Source organism: Equus asinus, chromosome 24, assembly GCF_041296235.1.
Source record: "Equus asinus isolate D_3611 breed Donkey chromosome 24, EquAss-T2T_v2, whole genome shotgun sequence".
NCBI classification, from domain to species: Eukaryota; Metazoa; Chordata; class Mammalia; order Perissodactyla; family Equidae; genus Equus; species Equus asinus.
In genome coordinates, this window is record NC_091813.1 from 66,944,130 (window position 1) to 66,961,147 (window position 17,018).

Below are 17,018 nucleotides of genomic sequence, written 5' to 3' on the forward strand. Positions count from 1 at the left end.
ATTTTACAATGTTAAATATTCATATAAGTTTGGTGTTGATTCTTTTAGAATTTATTAATAATTATGTGAGCTGTATTTGACTCCAAATCCTCCAATTATAATGCTTTTCCTTAAGGACAAATATTCCTCTGCATTAAAATGCATCTTCTACAAGTATATTAAAACAAAACGTGAAGGCCTTCATCTTGATTCATGATGTGTAGGTTTGGATACTAAGTGTGCCAATTAAAAACAACACCGGCAAATACCTACGGAGCACCAACAAACGCTCTGGAGCAGCGGCAAACACTCATGGACCACCAGCAAACACTTAGAGAGCACCACTCTGCATGGAAGGCACTATGCTGGGTGCCCTGGGGAGACAAAGCTGAGGAGGCTCTCAGAGCTCCTAATCTAATGTGGACAGGTACGGCTACAGCCCACAAGGCAGAAGAAGATGGACATTGTGATAAAGGTAAAGGGAGATGCGAGGAAGTAAAGGAACAGAAGCCTTGAACTCGAACTGGAGGCTTGTGAGGACTCACAGAGGAGCGGGCATTTAGCTAGATCTTAAGGGATGAACTGAAATTCTGACAGTTGGAGAAGCACAAAAAACTACACAGTGCAAGAAAACAGTGAGCAGAGGTTGGAGGGATGGGTCTGCAGGGCTGCAGACCCAGGAGGGTGCTTTGAAGATGAGGAAAAGCAGGTCCACACTTCTGTTCAGTCTCTGAGGGGTGGGACCTAGAGGATAACTGACAAGATCTGGACTTTACAGACATGTAGAGCCAACTGAGAGCTCTGAGCTGGTAAGTCCCATGACTGGATTTCCATTTTAGGAAGGTCTCTCCAGTAGGCAGGTCAAAAGTACATCACAGACAGGAGAAGGGAGAACGGAGACTGCGAGACCAGGGGCTGCTTCATAGCAATGACCTCCCCAAGCTCCTGCCCCTCAGTTCACTCTTGAAACGCCTGGCAACCCGAATGCCTCTTCCCTCTGTCCTGTCATCCTTCACCACAACCCTCACAGGGATTCAACCAGCAAGTATGTGGTAATGACTTCCAACCACACCCTGGACCCAGATCTACAGTTTTCTTCAAAATGATGTGGCCATCATTAGTTTTCAGCAAATCTCCCCGGAGCCCCACAGCTGCCTCACAGTGAAGCTCTTACGTTCTACACACTGAGATGTTCAAACCAGAAGCTGAGATTTCTCCTTTTCCTTCACGTGGCTTTAGTCACCACATCCTAGTTTCTTCTATGTTTGGGTTGGATTACTGCACACCCTCCTAGTCTTATTTCTTCTAGTACTGCTTTTTCCCAGTCTTTTCAGAGATCCTACAATGAGCTTTTGAAACAACCAACTTGATCATATCATCCTCCATGCTTTAAACCCTTTGATGACTCCCCACCAGCTTCAGGATAAAATCCACCTCCTTGACACATGACACAAAGACCTTCTTGATCCTGTCCACTTGCTCAGGGTCAGCTCTCTCTCTCTTTACCTTTGTCCGGTCGTGATGAAGAATTTGTGGTGGCCCAAGTGGACCGTGCCTCAGTGTGTATCTATTCAATTGGCCCGGGGGCCCCTCCTCCCATAAAACTCAATTTAGAAATCGGCTCCTCTGGAGAGCCTTTCCTGACCTCATTAAGCTTAGGTCAGGGGCCATTTCTAGTTGCTGTCCTAGCATTTCCTGTAGAACTCTATCAAAACACTTATATTACTATGCTGCAAAAAACCCTGATGTTTGACTATTTGCCTGCTCTTTTGAGAGAGAATTCCTTGAAGTTGAAGGTAGATGATGATTTCATTAACACATTGGAGTACAGGAAGAAAAACCAGGTTTTAAAAAACACATTTGGTTTTGGGCATATGGGACAAGAGATTCCAGAATAAACTCTACATGAAAATTTCTAGTAGGTAGTTACAAATACACTTGGGGAATTCAGAACAGGAGCCAGGGTTACATATATAGAATTTGATACATCTGAAATACCAAAGTAATATTTGCAACTATGGCGTAGAAGCGCTAATCCAGAAAAAATATGTTAGGGAAAAATGAAGAAAAAAGATGCAGCATATATCTTGGTGAGGGCGGTATTACAGCGGGAGGCAAAGCCAGAGGATGAGAGAGAAAGAGGAGAGGCAAGTGAAGGAAAGGAGAGAAAGGGCAGAGGCAATGGTGTCAGCGACCCAGAACACCGGGGTCTAGAGGACTTCTTTACAAGGTCTGTAACCTGTCGGCTTGGTCCTTCCCTCCATCCTGTGCTTCACCCCTTGTCCCGCCCCGCTGTGACCAGCTGGTTTTTCCAGCTTCTCTGAAGAGCATTTCTGGCCACGTTAGGGCTTGCACACATGCTGTTTCTAATGCCTCAAATGTATCCTCCTGCCTACCTGGCCCCCTTATAAGAACCAACTCACCCAGTTCTCACCAGAGGACTCATACTTTCCCTTCACTGTCCTTTTATTGCTTAAATGTTTAGCTTTGTGATGTATTAATTACAGTTACTTTCACTCATTAGACTGTAAGTTTTATAAGTGCTTGGGATATTTCTGTTTAATTCACCATTATACTGTCCAGACCACATTCCACAGTGCCTGGATAAACAGCAGACATCCAATGTATACACATTAAATGAATAAATAATCGAGGATAAGTGTGGGCTGGAAGAATGTGGGAGGGAAATGACCACAAACACAGTGGAGAGGTCAGCCACAGACAGGAAGGGCACTTCTGTCTTTGAGATCTGCAAGTGGCTGCAGAAGGAAGGTGAAATCACAGAAATACAGAGAAAGCAGGGATGAGAGGTGGAGGGGATTCCTGCTGCATGACTGCTCTTCAAGAAGTCGACTTGGAGTAGGAGGTTAGAAATCTGAGGGACGTGCACATGATTCTGACAAGGCACTGCAAAGACTGACGTAGAGAGCCAGGAAGAACAACAAGATGCTCCAGGCCGCAGGGAGGCTGGGAATCACGAACACAACAGAGGGACAACCAATACAATTACGGGCTCTTCTTCAGCAATGATAAAATGCCAGAGAAGAAAGGAGAACAACGTCCCCAGGCCCGGGGACTGTTAAGAATGCCAAGTCACACACTCCAACTGCTGTGTGCGTGTGTCTGGCAACAAATTGCTAAGTAATCGCTGTTTCTATGCATTTGTTTCCTGGTGGTCAAAGTGACCTGGTTTGGGGAGAGTGAGAACTGACTGCGGATAACCAAGAACGCAGGAAATATTAGAATGCTACCCCCACCACTTTTAAATTCCTGTAAACTGAAGAGTCATTTGGGTCATGCACTTTCTCTATGGGACCAAACTATTCCCTAGTGATGGGAGATTAGGGAAGGAAACCGGAGAGACTGAAGGAGACCTGACAGTTTCATGAAGCCCACTGCTGCCTTTGTGTACTGCTGAGCATCTGCCTGCGTGCAAGACCCTCACTGCGGATGTGGGGGCACAGGGCTCAGGTCCGACTTGGAAGATTAATAAATGCCTCAGTGCAGCTGCTCCTATTTGTTTGCCTGATCCTTCCTCCACTTGATAAACACTTACTGAACACTTGCTTTGTGCTAGATGCTGGAAATTCAATTTTGAACAAGACACAGTCCCTGTCTTCAAGGAACTTTTATTTCCACCCAAAGAACAAAGGAATAGAAGAAAAAAGCGAAATGCGTGAGCCATGCTAGAAGTAGCGAGCTGCACTTTTCCTTTTAACTCAACTTCTTTTGCCTGACCTTTCCTTCTTCATCTTTATTATAAAGACCGACAGGTTATGAAACAACTATGTACTTTTAAATAAAGTTTCAAAATACAGCTGATCCTCATTATCTGTGGATTCTGTATTTGCAAGTTCACCTACTCACTAAAACTTACTTGTCATCCCCAAAACGATACTCATGGTGCTTTCACAGTCATTTGAATACATGCACACATGCAGAGTGGTGAAAAAATTGAGTTGCCCAATGCACACATTCCCAGCTGGGGCTGAAACATAAGAAACTTCTAATGCTTCTGCATGTTTCTAATGTTCTGCCTTATTGTTTCAGCTCTTACGCTATAAACAAGTGTCCTTGTTGTGGTCTATTTAGTGCCATGTTTTTCTCATCTTTGTGCCCTTTGTTGGTGACTTTGCTGTTTAAAATGGTCCCTATACATAGTGTTGAAGTGCTGTCTAGTGTGACTAAGTGCAAGAAGGCTGACATGCTTACAGATACAATGCTGTGTTAGTTGTTTAGGCACAAGTTATAGTGCTGCTGGGTATGCACCCAACTGTAATGAATCGACAATATATACTACATAAAGCGTCTTTAAACAGAAACGCACATACAACAAGGTTACGTACTGATTGGTTGATGAAAACGTAGTGACCAGGCGCTCACAGGAACCTAACTCTGTACTTCTCCTAGGAGCACTGGTTCCGTACTCATTAATTCAGTGTTCACAGTGAATCTACAGTACAGAACTACTACGAAGAACAGGAATTGACTATGTTCTTCAGTATGGCTTCCGTGCATCAACCAAATTACTATTTTACTGTTCTCAGTTGCTACCTCCTCCAAGCTTATTCCTGACATATCTATCCAGTTTTGGAAGCTCTATCTCAATCAAATCACAACCATTTACCAAGAATATCTTCTATGTAAAGTGCTAAGGTGGGGGCTTTGGGGGGAATGAGACTATTGGCAGTTGGTTCCCATTGGTCTCATGGAGGTATGTGGAAGGAACGGCTTATGATTGCTCCACAGTCAGGTCAACTGGAGCTTTACATCTAGAGATCGAGGGCCTGAAGTAGATCCATTTCTCCTCCAACGAGGTTGGAAGAGCCTTCTCTACAAAGTTACACAACTGCGGCACAAAGGAGGCTTTTAGGAATATAAAGGAGTACCTCCCAAAGACCAGCACATTTGGGGTAGGGTCTTGGCACTGGTATTTTTACACAAGAGCCCAAGGTGACTCTAAGGCCTGGCAGCTTGAGAACTATTAATCTGGCATATACCAAACTGGCAATTCGTGGGGTAGCTGAGCTCAGGACCGATTCCAGACTTCTCTGTCTGAAGCTGACACAGCGAGTACAGCGTAGCAGCCAATAAGCACATTTGCTGTGACCCCATCTCTTCCCTTTCTTGCCTTCTGACCTCCCTCTGGTTTGAATCTTGATTCTTATCAACCCTACTCATCAAGCACTTCAATCTTCCTCTCAACAAACAATATTAAACAGACACGGTGATGCAGAGGCTCATAATTTCTCGAGGGCAAATATATGCATAAATAACTTGGCATCGAGGTAGCAGTGACAAATACGCTAAGAGATAAACAACATGCTATGAGATTATGTGAGAAAAGAGATGTCTCTGACTGAGGGGATTTCTGGCCAGTCTGTCTGCAGCCCAATTTAAGCAAGTGACTCCTTCTACCTCATCATCTGAATATCTGTATATATTTATATTGCTTTAAACTTATGTACAAAAAAGTTCAGTGAAAGAGAGAAAAAGCAAATTTTCTAATATGTTGAAAAAGAGCTTTCATTGTACGCATGGCTCATGTGGATAAAGAGACATTGAAATAAAAACCATTCTTTCCTTTTTATGACAACTACAGGAGAACCACGTTAGAATTGGAGATTATGACCATATTACTGGGACTGCTAAGCAGGAACGAGAACATCAGCAGTTAATTTTCCTCGGTTTACATAAAGATGAGCAGACAGCTAATTTCTCAAGCAAAGGAAATAAACAGTAGTCAAGATATTTCAATTTAATTAAGAGACATTATATATACTCATCATGATGAGCTTCAGTTAGCTGGACACATCTTTACGTGAAACTACTGTTTTTTTGCGGAAGATTAGCCCTGAGCTAACATCTGCTGCCAATCCTCCTTTTGCTGAGGAAGACTGGCCCTGAGCTAACATCCGTGCCCATCTTCCTCTATTTTATATGTGGGACACCTACCACAGCTTGGCTTGCCAAGTGGTGCCATGTCCACACCCGGGATCCGAACCAGTGAACCCTGGGCCGCCAAAGCGGAAAGTGCAAACTTAACTGCTGCGCCACCAGGCTGGCCCCACAACTACCGTTTTTAAGTAGGATATCTATAACCCCAACACCACTATTTATATACTTGCAGGTAATGGAAAATGACGGCAACATTCTATTAACAGGACCTTAAAATAAGAATTATAATTTAAGGAAAACACACGTATCCTAAAATATATATAACATATGTAATATTGTATATTATATAGTTTTCTACTAAAACAAACAATAGCTCTCAACCTTGGGTGGGGGGCCCCCGGGGGAAATTTGGCAATGTCTGGAAGACATTTTTGATTGTCACAACTGGAGGGGGTTAGTGCTTCTGGCCTCTAGTAGATCGAGGCCAGGGATGCTGCTAAATATCCTATAATGTACAACATATTCCTCCCAAACAAAGAATTATCTAGCCCAAAATGCCAATAGTGCCAACGTTGAGGAACCCTGGAGTGTTCGACAAAAGAAGAGGATAGCAGAGTCAGGAGATCAGAGAACTTCCAAAAATAGGTCATGCTGATTGTCAAGTCAAAAGAGAGGGTGACTCATAATAATTCTGCCACTATCTAAAGGACAGTTCACAACTAGGAATGATTGGTGGGGAGTTCTCCCAATAACATCTTTCACACTTTAGATTTAAAATAGATTACTGGAGGGACGTTACTGCTATTTAGGTTAACCTTTGAATAATATCATCATGGACACAGACATCATCCTACCGTATCAAACTACCTTAAAGTCACTGTCAGGGAGAGTACCGGGCCATGTGGAACATTGGTCTGACCCAGTACAGCATCCCTTACTCTATACTTTTATGTACATGCAACATCCAAAGATTAAAATCTATGCCTGCCTTCTCAGAGTCATGAAAGAATGTCCTACAAATACTTAACAGTTACTGAAACAGTTATGAAATCTTTATTGAGAATTTATTTAACTCTCTCAATTGAATTTTCATGGAAGATCTGTACAAGAAAATGAGATGTGACAGAGGCTGGGCTCAGAGACTCAGATCAGCTGAAGAATTAGTGGGTTGCTAAATTGGGAAACAATATCACCCTTCTGTTATTCTGTATAAGTTTTAAGTAATGGGAGCTGGAAGACCTCAAGGAAATGACAGGCTCCCCAAACTCAGTTTTGGGGTGGAGACTCTGGGGGTTACTTCAGAACCACTGGTGACTACCCAGGCCCTGTTCCCAGGCTGCATCAACTGAGAAGGCAAGCAGCCTGTGGGGCCTCCCTCTGTCAAGGGAGAGGGGTCCTGGAGACACGGAGGGGAACCACCCAACGTGGCAAGTACCAGAGCTGCTGAGGAGCCCGTGTCAGGTCCAATGGCCGAGGCATGCGTGTGAAAGGAGCATGAGCAGCCACACTGGTCACGGGCTCCTTCAGCAGAGCTCAGCTCTCACGGGCTCCTTCAGCAGAGCGCTGCTCTCATGGGCTCCGGCAGGGTACGAGACTCTGAGGCTTTCTGAGCCTCTGGGGAGAACACTCACGGACGTGACTGGGGTGGAATCTGTGGGTGTGAGGTGACTCACACTGGCTTTGCTGTCACACCATCAGGGTTCCATTTAATCTCTTCGCAGGACATGTTATATCTTCAGACTAATGGATATTTTTCAAAAGTAAATAACATTTTTTGAAATTAGTATTTTTTCCTCAAAATATTTATAAGTTATGGGAACAGATCAGGGGAGAAAAGAAATATATATCAGTTTTGTCCACACTGAGATTCCTTATGGGACACAAAGAAGTACTTTAGCTTTAATTTACTTATTAGTTAAGATTTTGATTTAGTTCTCTTCAGATAAAGGAAGAAAACTTCAAATACTCCTAAAATTTTAAAGCAAATCCAAGTGTAAATTATTTCTTATCGATTTAATATAACAAATTAGAAATAACTGCACTTTCTTCGATAAACAAAATTACTAAAATAAGGTATAAGTTGACAGTATTCTTTAGCAATAAGAAGGAGGCAATAACAATTAGGATCGGATTTTCCATGACTTAGTGTACATTAACTAACTTCCAGGTGTTTGGAAAATCTGCTTCAGCATAACCACTATCTATTAGAAATTTGTTGCTGTACTTAACACAGTAGTAAAATCATACTATCCCTACAGTCAAGAACAATTCAGATGAACTCCTGGTATAAGGACTAGTAAGTGGAAACAATTTTTTTCTATATGAAGTGATTTTTAAAAATAGTGATATACAAGGGCAATTAATCCAGGCTTTAATGAACTGACTACTTTTGGGATGAAGAGGGTAAACGAAAACTAGATATTTTGTAGACTAAGACAGACACATGCACATTGAAGACCATTTATTTATCGCCTGCTATTTCTCTGGGAGGTTGACAGGGTTACCAATGTAAAGTTCTGTGTGCGTGTGTGTGTGGCTGGAAGAGGAACTGCTCTGGAGCTATCTGATGCTTCTGGGTTCTCTGTTCTTGTTTTGGATTAGACAAGAACACAGCTGTCCTGAATATAAGTGGAGAGTGTACTCTGGGTCAGCAGCCAGCTCTTCTGAATTAGCAGCTTGCCCTACTGACTCTGCATACTAAGTAAATACTCAAGATAATGAAGACATGAGCTATGATGGATATTTTTATCTTGAAATAGTAAAACTAATAACTATTATTCATTTAATGAGTTTTTAGAGAAAGACATAAGCAAAAATATCACAGTAATTTCTTTACATTCACAGAAATAAGCTAACATTCCTGGGAGAAATTATTACTATACATCTGGTGTTTATACAAAAACATACCTGGTTGTGTTGATGTTGAAACATTATAGAAGGTAGAAGGTACTTTTCTACATTGGGTTTTTTTTTTTTAGAAATAAAAAAAGAAAACTGAGTATTTTCAGAAATTAAAAATACTGGGCACTTCAGGAATTAACAAAAAGAAAATTGGGTATTTCAGTATCTTGAAACTTAAAAAAACACAACTGCCTGTGCTAATAAGAAAAGACGTCCAAGATATATTGGTGAAAGAAAAAAATCAGAATATTAATTATGATCCTAGTTTCATCAAAACAAAGAATAGACATGAATAAAGATATGCATGTTTACAAACACAGAGAACATTTTTTGCAGGATATGCAAGAAACTACTGGAGTGAACATGAATATTAGGACAGAGGAGTTTTATTTTCCATTTACACTATTCCTTACTGGTTGAATTTTTAAAACTATGAGGATATATTACTTTTATAGTAGAACTTAAAATAATTTAAAAAAAGGAATTTTAACAACTTTCCTCCCCAAATGAATGATATAGGTTAATGCTTAGGCTATCAAAAAATAAAAAAATCTAAAAAAAAAAAGGGCAAAACAAAATACAAGTAAACTGAGGTTGCCAGCACTACTTTTCTCAAAGCTTCTGCATTCCTTCCTCCCTGAGGGCAGCAGGTTTCTCCCTTCCATCAGATGCGAGTTCACAGCTCGCTGTGGAGGACGCTGAGGAGGACACCCTCCCATGCCCCATGCCCCATGCCCCATGCCATGGTGTAGGTGAGCACTGATTTGCTCGGGGACTCTGGACTGTTGTGGAGAAAACTAACTCATGCTTGTCCCGTCTTCCTGCAGTGGGAGAGGCAAAGGCTGCCATCACCCACTAACATTTCCATGAACGAGATGAAATGCTGGAAGGTACCTGGCACATTTAGTAATACAACAGGTGTGTTCCACTTGGAAGAACTTACAAGTGTCAGCAGCTGCCAAGCTATTAAAAGGTATAATTTACTTCTTATTCCATTGTTTGAATAGAAATAATTTAAAAAAGAAAGAAAACTATAGAGGTTTCTTTCCTTTTTTCCTAAAAAAGTGTAGAGAATACAATTCTAAAGACTTCACATGAAGAAGGGTACAATGAAACAAACAGGGATATAAAACACCAGTGTGACACAAAATGTGGCTGGCTGTGCAGGTAACAGCTGCCTGTCTATTTCACTGACTAGCTGGTGGATGAAAAAGGGGACCAGCCTGAGAATGTGGGGGCCGAACTCCTAACCGGGAGTGTCATTCTGAACAAGCCTCTTACGACCATTCTGGATCTCGATTTCCTCATCTATAAAATGAAGGAATTGACTAGAATCATCAGGAATGATCTCTCAGGTCCCCTCCCTGTCACCAGTTCTAGAATTCTATGAACTCAGGACTCCCCCCTCATTTTTGTCACTTACCACAGACTACTTTTAATGTTCTTCTTCTTTTAACATATCTTATATATGATGATAAAAATAAAACTTGCACATGAAGTTAAACATCTGATGGAATTTGTGGTAGGTTTATAAGGCAGGATCTTGATAAACTCAAACCATATATATTCTGATAAAGGAACTAAACTGAAGACACAAGCAATGCCAGGTGCTAAGGAAGCCCAGTCGCGTGCGTCTCAGGGCTGGCTGTTCGCGTCATGACCCAGTGCACCCACGGCATTGTGATTACCTGGGACAGCATTCACGTTCCTCAGGGACTTCTTTTTCCGTAAGCATTGATCATTCTTTATACTTTCCCCACAGGGAAGTAAAACATTGCCCAACTATATATGTGGTACATTCCCCAAAGGAAAAATATATGTAGGACTTTATTTTAACACATGGATTCAGATAAAGCAGATCAATCATGTTTTTCAATAAAGGAAATCCATGCGTCTTAAACTTTAAAGCCCAATTTGAGCTCCATCTTCTCCATAAGAACTTTTCTACTCCTTTACCCAAATGGATTCTCATCGTCTGCAACTCCCTTCCTTTACTTATGTTTTCAAATGTTTTGCTGTGCATGTTGGCAAGTTCTCTGAGGTCTATTAGAATTAGGTTTCACGCAGCAGTGGGATTAGCCTGAAGCAGACCTCAGGGTTGAGCTGGATATCTGAAGGACTGGTCTGCTGGGATAGAAAATGAAGGCAGATTTAAGCATGGAGACCAGTCTGTGAGAGGAAAAGGCACACAAAGTTAAAAAGTCAACTACAGTCTAGACCAAGACCATGATGCAGTAGTCATCACCTAAGCAGGGAGAGGCACGGGCAGTGAGAAGCAGGGAGTGCTGGCAGCAGGCAGGGGGTCTCTATCCACAGCACACAGGGGCATTAGGAAGAGGAAGGCAACGCCAACTTCACAGCAACCAGGAAGATGCTGAGAGAATTCCTTCTAGCTCGTCTAGTTGAGGCAGAATTAGTTCAAGGCTATTGGACAGGAGCACACAGAGGGGGGAGTTAGGTGACCCCAATTTCAGAGGTCAGCGTGATGCAGAGTCAGAGGTACCAGTAAGCCACTACAAGTAAAGCCTGTGTCTCTCACAGCATCTCACACAGTTCTTGACAGACTACAAACATTGTTACCTGTCACAGTGACTGCCTATGCCAATGTTATAAATGCTTTCATTGCATTAAACACCTTCAGGTTGCATATTTACATTAGCATCTTCCTACATTCTTAAATTTAGTGCATTCCAGACAATGGATAATATTACACATGTAACATTTGCCCACAGTCAAATTGCTTGCCAGCCCTTTCAACTGTATCCCTTGTAGTCCCCATACTGGCATAGTCAACCATCACCATAGATTCTTGCTGTATTTGAAACTGGTATTTTACCAAGAAACATTTTTCTTTCAGTTCTTTGCAGCATAGGCTGTTCATTCTCACATAACCCAACCGTGAGCCATGAGGACTGGAGTTAACACTGGCCTCCTCTTAGCTCTCAGCTGCTGATTTTAGGCTGTTACTCTTTCAAAGCACCCCTCCTTGGGAGCCTTGACACCTGGCAATAATAACCTCTGCTTATCTTTGCAGCTGTTACCTTCAGACCTTGTGGTCACTCTAACACAATGGTTCTCAAAGTTGGCTGCACATTAAAATCACCTGGAAAGCTTTTGCAATCTACCCATTCCAGACCAATTAAATCAATCTCGTGTGGGGACAGGCATCGGCATTGATTTTTTTAATTTTGTAGCTGATATCGATGCAAAGCCAAGGTTGAGACATCTGCTCTAACCAAGAATTAAGAATTCAGCTCTTGGTTCACCAGTGTCTCCTTCATCCCAACTCTTGCAGTCATCCTGGAATTTTACTGTCCAAGAGGACAACCTGCACAACACCCTGGGTGCTGGCTCCTTGGCTAGCTCAGGTCTAATCACGTCCTTCAACTTCACTTCAGCTCCTATACATACTCTGTGAATTTATCCTAACCTTGAGCTGCCTGACATATGAAATATTAAACAAGCAAAAGAGTTTCTGGCTTTATGCACCACAGTTCAGTCTGTGAACTCCTTCACTGTGTGACACTTTGCTTCTACCTGGGTGTGGGTGGCTTCTGCAACCTTGCAAAGAACCTTGCTTTCTAAGTCTGCCAGTCTTCTCCTGATACCACGTCCTTTCCAATCTGGCTGACCCTCCATGGTGCGTCACTCCAGTGACTCTCTTACCAACGCTATCAAGTCTCCCACCCTCTTGTCCTCTATCACACCCACAACAACTCCAATTACGTATCAAACCAAGTCTGCCTTCTCCACGGCTATGCCCTAGATGCCGAGCATTAATGAAGAAAAGCTCCAACTACACAGAATTATGCCACCTACACTTTTATGGTATCCAAGCAGCAGCTCTGAGAACTACTCAGGAATCTCTTTCTACGTCCCAAACGAGCTCCTGTTCCCTCCGTCCTTACAGGTATTCTAACGGTCACTATTCTTCTTCCCAGCTCACTCCTCTGACTCTTGCATTTGAAGTGGACTTTCCTTTCTGTTTTGGAGAACATAAAGATATCCTTAATTTCTAGACTTCCACTCTATCAACTTATCTGCATCCTCATGCACATGTACCTGTCGCAGAGGGGTACTGTTCTAGGCTCAACACCGCTGACATTTTTGGCCAGATAATTCTTTGTTGAGGGGGGCTGTCATTTGCATTATAAGACTTTTAGCAATATCCGTGATCTCTAGCCAGTAGATGCCAGTAATATCCCCCGTCTTTGCAGTTGAGATGACCAAAAATACCTGCACACACTGCCAAGGGTCTCCTGGGAGGCAAAAATCACCCTTAGTTGAGATCCGCTGCTCCAACCCGAGACTAATCTATTAACCTGTCTTTCTAATAAAAACTTTCTGCTTCCTCCAAGATTCATGTGTGCTTTATTTACCTATCTTCACCCTGGACCTGTCCATTGGCTTTGTCTCCTTAGTGTATAATTTTGTGTGTCACTCCAACATTTAAAAAGTTATTCCCTCCAGCCACTGCTTGACCCTTTTTTTACTTCGAGTGAAGTTCTGGGACTGACTTCCATGAGTTTACTTGCTGAGGCCCATTCTACTCTTCAGTCCTGTTATACCAGTATCAATCCTGAATACCAGTGCAAAGGGGCCCGGGCCCTCCTGATTGCCTTGTGCTTAGGCAACCAAACTGACCGCCTGTTTCTGACACTACTGACCATACCCTCCTTGAACCTTTCTTCTTCCTTGGCTTCCAGGACATGTCTTTTTCCTGGCTTCTTCCTTCCCCTTCAATTATTCTTAATCTTCTCCTCTTCCTTTGACTGTCCCTTAAGTACCAGCATCCAACTGGGCTTCTGACCTTGGCTGCCTTCTCTCAGAACTCTACAACATTTTTTCTGGGTTATCTCCTTCACTGCAAGCTTCAACTCTAGGGGTATAACACGGTGAATACACTAACTCCTCCCCATTTTATTTTGAAGCCCTACCTTCTCTGGAATTCCAATCCTGCACTTCTGGTTCCTTAGTGATGATTATTTCTACCTGGGGGCACTACAGACACTACTAACAAACCAAGGTAACTAAAACGGAACTCATCACATGCTACTCCCCACCATTCCTTGTCTCCATCTCCTCCAATCTTCCTCTTTCACTATTTCTGCAGTACCACTACCTGTTCAGTTGTATAATAAGCCAGGGCCCTGAGCACAGTCCTAGATGCCAACCTCACTGAACATGTCCAGTCAATCACAAAATCCTGTCAGTTATATCTTATGACCCCTCCCCTCCAATCCCACTAGTTCAAGCTTTTATATTTTATGTCAATGGATTCCTAACTAATTTCCCTGCCCCGGGTCTTAGCCACCTCTAATCCAACCACTATGCTGTCACTAGAATGACATTTTTACATGGAAATCTGTACATGTCACTCCCTGGATTACCTTCTCCAGGGGATCCTTTTTGTCTGAAGGATACAATCCAAGCATCTGAGGAGAGTACACAAGGTTCCCCATGGCCCGGCTCCTGCACTTCTCCTGTCCTTCTCTCCATTAGACCCTATGCTCCCCAAACTCAGCCGTACCATGTCACACCTTACTCAAGTTATTCCCCCTGCGAGAACGTTTTCTCTAAGATCATCTACCTGGCACATACTTTTTCATCCTATAAGCTGCAGCTTAAGCATGACCTCCCCAGGGCAGACTCAGGGGGTTTCTTCCTATGTGTTCCCAATGCACTTGTACAGATCTTCACTACAGGGCCCATGGCAATCCACTGGAAAGGCCTGCCTGCAGGGCCTCACCAGCCTGTAGCTCCTCAAGGGCAAGCACCTTGCCCACTCAACCCTTGTCTCAGTGAGGACTGGCAGGGTGCTCAGTATGGAAGTCAGCGCTCAACAGATACAAGAGGAGTGACTGAGCAATACAAGACAGGCCCAACCATCAAAAACTCTGCCATGACATGGAATTTGTTTAAAAAAAAAAAAAATATATATATATATATATATATATATATATGTGCACACACACATATATGCCAGTTCATGGAGTCAAGGAGCAGCAAAGTTATTCAGTCCAAGGCTAGAGCTAATGTCACAGAACAAGTTTAGTAACTAACACAGATGCTGGTATGGTGCTTACTAAACTTTTCTACCATAGTACCACTAACATCAGAAGAATACTGACTGACACCTCTGAGGTGTCTGACGATACAGGCTAAAAACATCACATTTCTCTGGCCAATAATGTATCCATATTCATCTTAACCTGAAAACATTTTAAATGATTAGTGAGTAAAGGAATGCTCCAGGAAGACAGAACATCTGTATTCTGTGGGCTCCAGCGACCTTCAGCATAAATGTGGACCCCTCAGGAGGGACCAATGACAGTGTCAGTATCACAGTTACAGAAACAGGCATAGAGTGGAAACAGCATCACATTTAAAGCCACAAGTTCCAGTGTGGGTCCTCGTCCCACCTCTTGGGCTGTGACTTGGGGGTCTATTTTATAATCTCTCTGAGCCTCCTCAGTTTCCTTATCTGAAAAATGGCTACAATAATATTTGCCTTATATATTTCATGTTGGTGCCAATATTAAAAGAAATTATAATGTAAACAATGAAGGATATGAGCATGAAAAATAAAGTAATATTTTATCCAGAGAGAGTGAAAATCAAAGTATATGTGCAATACCTATTCTTGAAAACATTTACCTTTTGAGGAGCTGAAGAAGGTTTTTCCATTTTGGTTTTTTCTGTGGGAGTTAAAGGAGGGGATCGCTCCTTTATCTCTGGAGGCAGTTCCTGATACAGTGCTGGAATTGAAAAAGAAGCTCATGTCATCAAATGGAGAAGCACTGTTCATGCGGAAAAACCACGATGGGAGGGGGCAGATATGAAACTAAGGAGACTGGTAGCCACTTCCTTGGTCTAAGCTACCCAGCACGTATTGTTAAGATGATTTGTAGCCTTAAACATTAGTTATCAGAAGAATATAATCTATAATTGCTAAGCTTTGATCAGCAGGATTTCAGAGATGTAGAAGGTGTCATTTTCACTTACTGTGTGGTCATGCAGATGCTTATTTCATTTTATCTCAATACACATTTACCAGGAACCTACATTATGCAAGGTTACCTGCTAAGTACTGCTGGAGGAGATGTGAAGATGATCAAAAGACAGTCTTTGCTCTCAAGAAGCTGACAGTCTGATCAGAGACAGATATGCTCACAAGTAACCGTAACATAAAACAGAGCGTGATGTTATTTGAAAGAGAGTAGCAACAAAGACAAATTCTGATGAGGGGATGGCAAACGCTTTAATGGAAGAAGTGGGAAGTATCTCAGACTCTAAAGAATAGGTAAGATTTTGCCAGGTGGAGGTATGGAGAAAGGATAATTTGGGAAGATGTGTGAAATAAATAAGCACGGGGCTAGTTCTATACACAATACTGAATCTACTCACCATGCTGAATCTAAGAGTCTTAAAATCCAAGATTAATTAAGATTATATAAGATTAAGATTATATAATCTATTTAATCTACAAAAGGTGTTGAATCTAAAAATTTATGTGGGAATTTTAAAGGGCTAAAAAGAAAATTTAACTAGGTTAAATGACTTGGGCAACTGAATTGAGAGAAACTGCTAAAATACACCTGACGAAAATTCTAAGACTGGCTTGTGTATGGGTTGATTTTATTATTTGGCTTTTTTTTTTTTTTTGAGGAAGATTAGCCCTGAGCTAACTACTGCCAGTCCTCCTCTTTTTTGTTGAGGAAGCCTGGCCCTGAGCTCACATCTGTGCCCATCTTCCTCTACTTTATACGTGGGATGTCTACTGCCTACCACAGCATGGCATGCCAAGCAGTGCCATGTCTGCACCCGGGATTCGAAGTGGCGAACCCTGGGCCGCTGAGAAGTGGAGTGTGCGAACTTAACCGCTGCGCCACCGGGCCGGCCCTATTATGGGGCTTCTTTATGTCTTATTGGAAAGGATGTTAGATGTGATTAAGGGAAGCTGATGCTGTTTTTATTTCCAATAGCCTAAGACAGAAAGGGAGTGAGTCCTGTATAGCGCCTTCTGCTGCGGTATTCTCCTGAGGACCCACTCTCAGGTGGACAACTGGTAGAGATCTGTTCACATATATACTCCTTCCGATCAGGTGCTTGGTGTATTTGGATTCAGATAAAGGACAATTTCTCCCACTATTTTGGAGTGGAATATGCTGCTGAAAGTAATTTTTTCCTCTAATGTTAAAACTGGACAAGCGAGTTTTCGTTAAATTCAGGTAAAAAGT

The 17,018-nt window shown here is 42.3% G+C and overlaps 1 protein-coding gene across 31 annotated transcripts in view; it reads right to left on the bottom strand.

The window, feature by feature from the left end:
- AHI1 (Abelson helper integration site 1) overlaps nucleotides 1–17,018 on the bottom strand; it is a 180,734-nt gene that overhangs the window by 21,539 nt on the left and 142,177 nt on the right. For 29 of the 31 annotated variants that reach the window (XR_011497651.1, XR_011497647.1, XR_011497646.1 and 26 more), the window contains one exon: nucleotides 15,436–15,536. The exons of the other annotated variants lie outside the window; for them this stretch is intronic. Coding sequence is in view for 20 of the 29 variants with exons in the window: in XM_070496191.1 (XP_070352292.1) it covers nucleotides 15,436–15,536 (101 nt within the window). In the remaining 9 variants the exon portion in view is untranslated. The remainder of the gene's footprint in view (nucleotides 1–15,435; nucleotides 15,537–17,018) is intronic. 31 annotated transcript variants of the gene reach the window in all.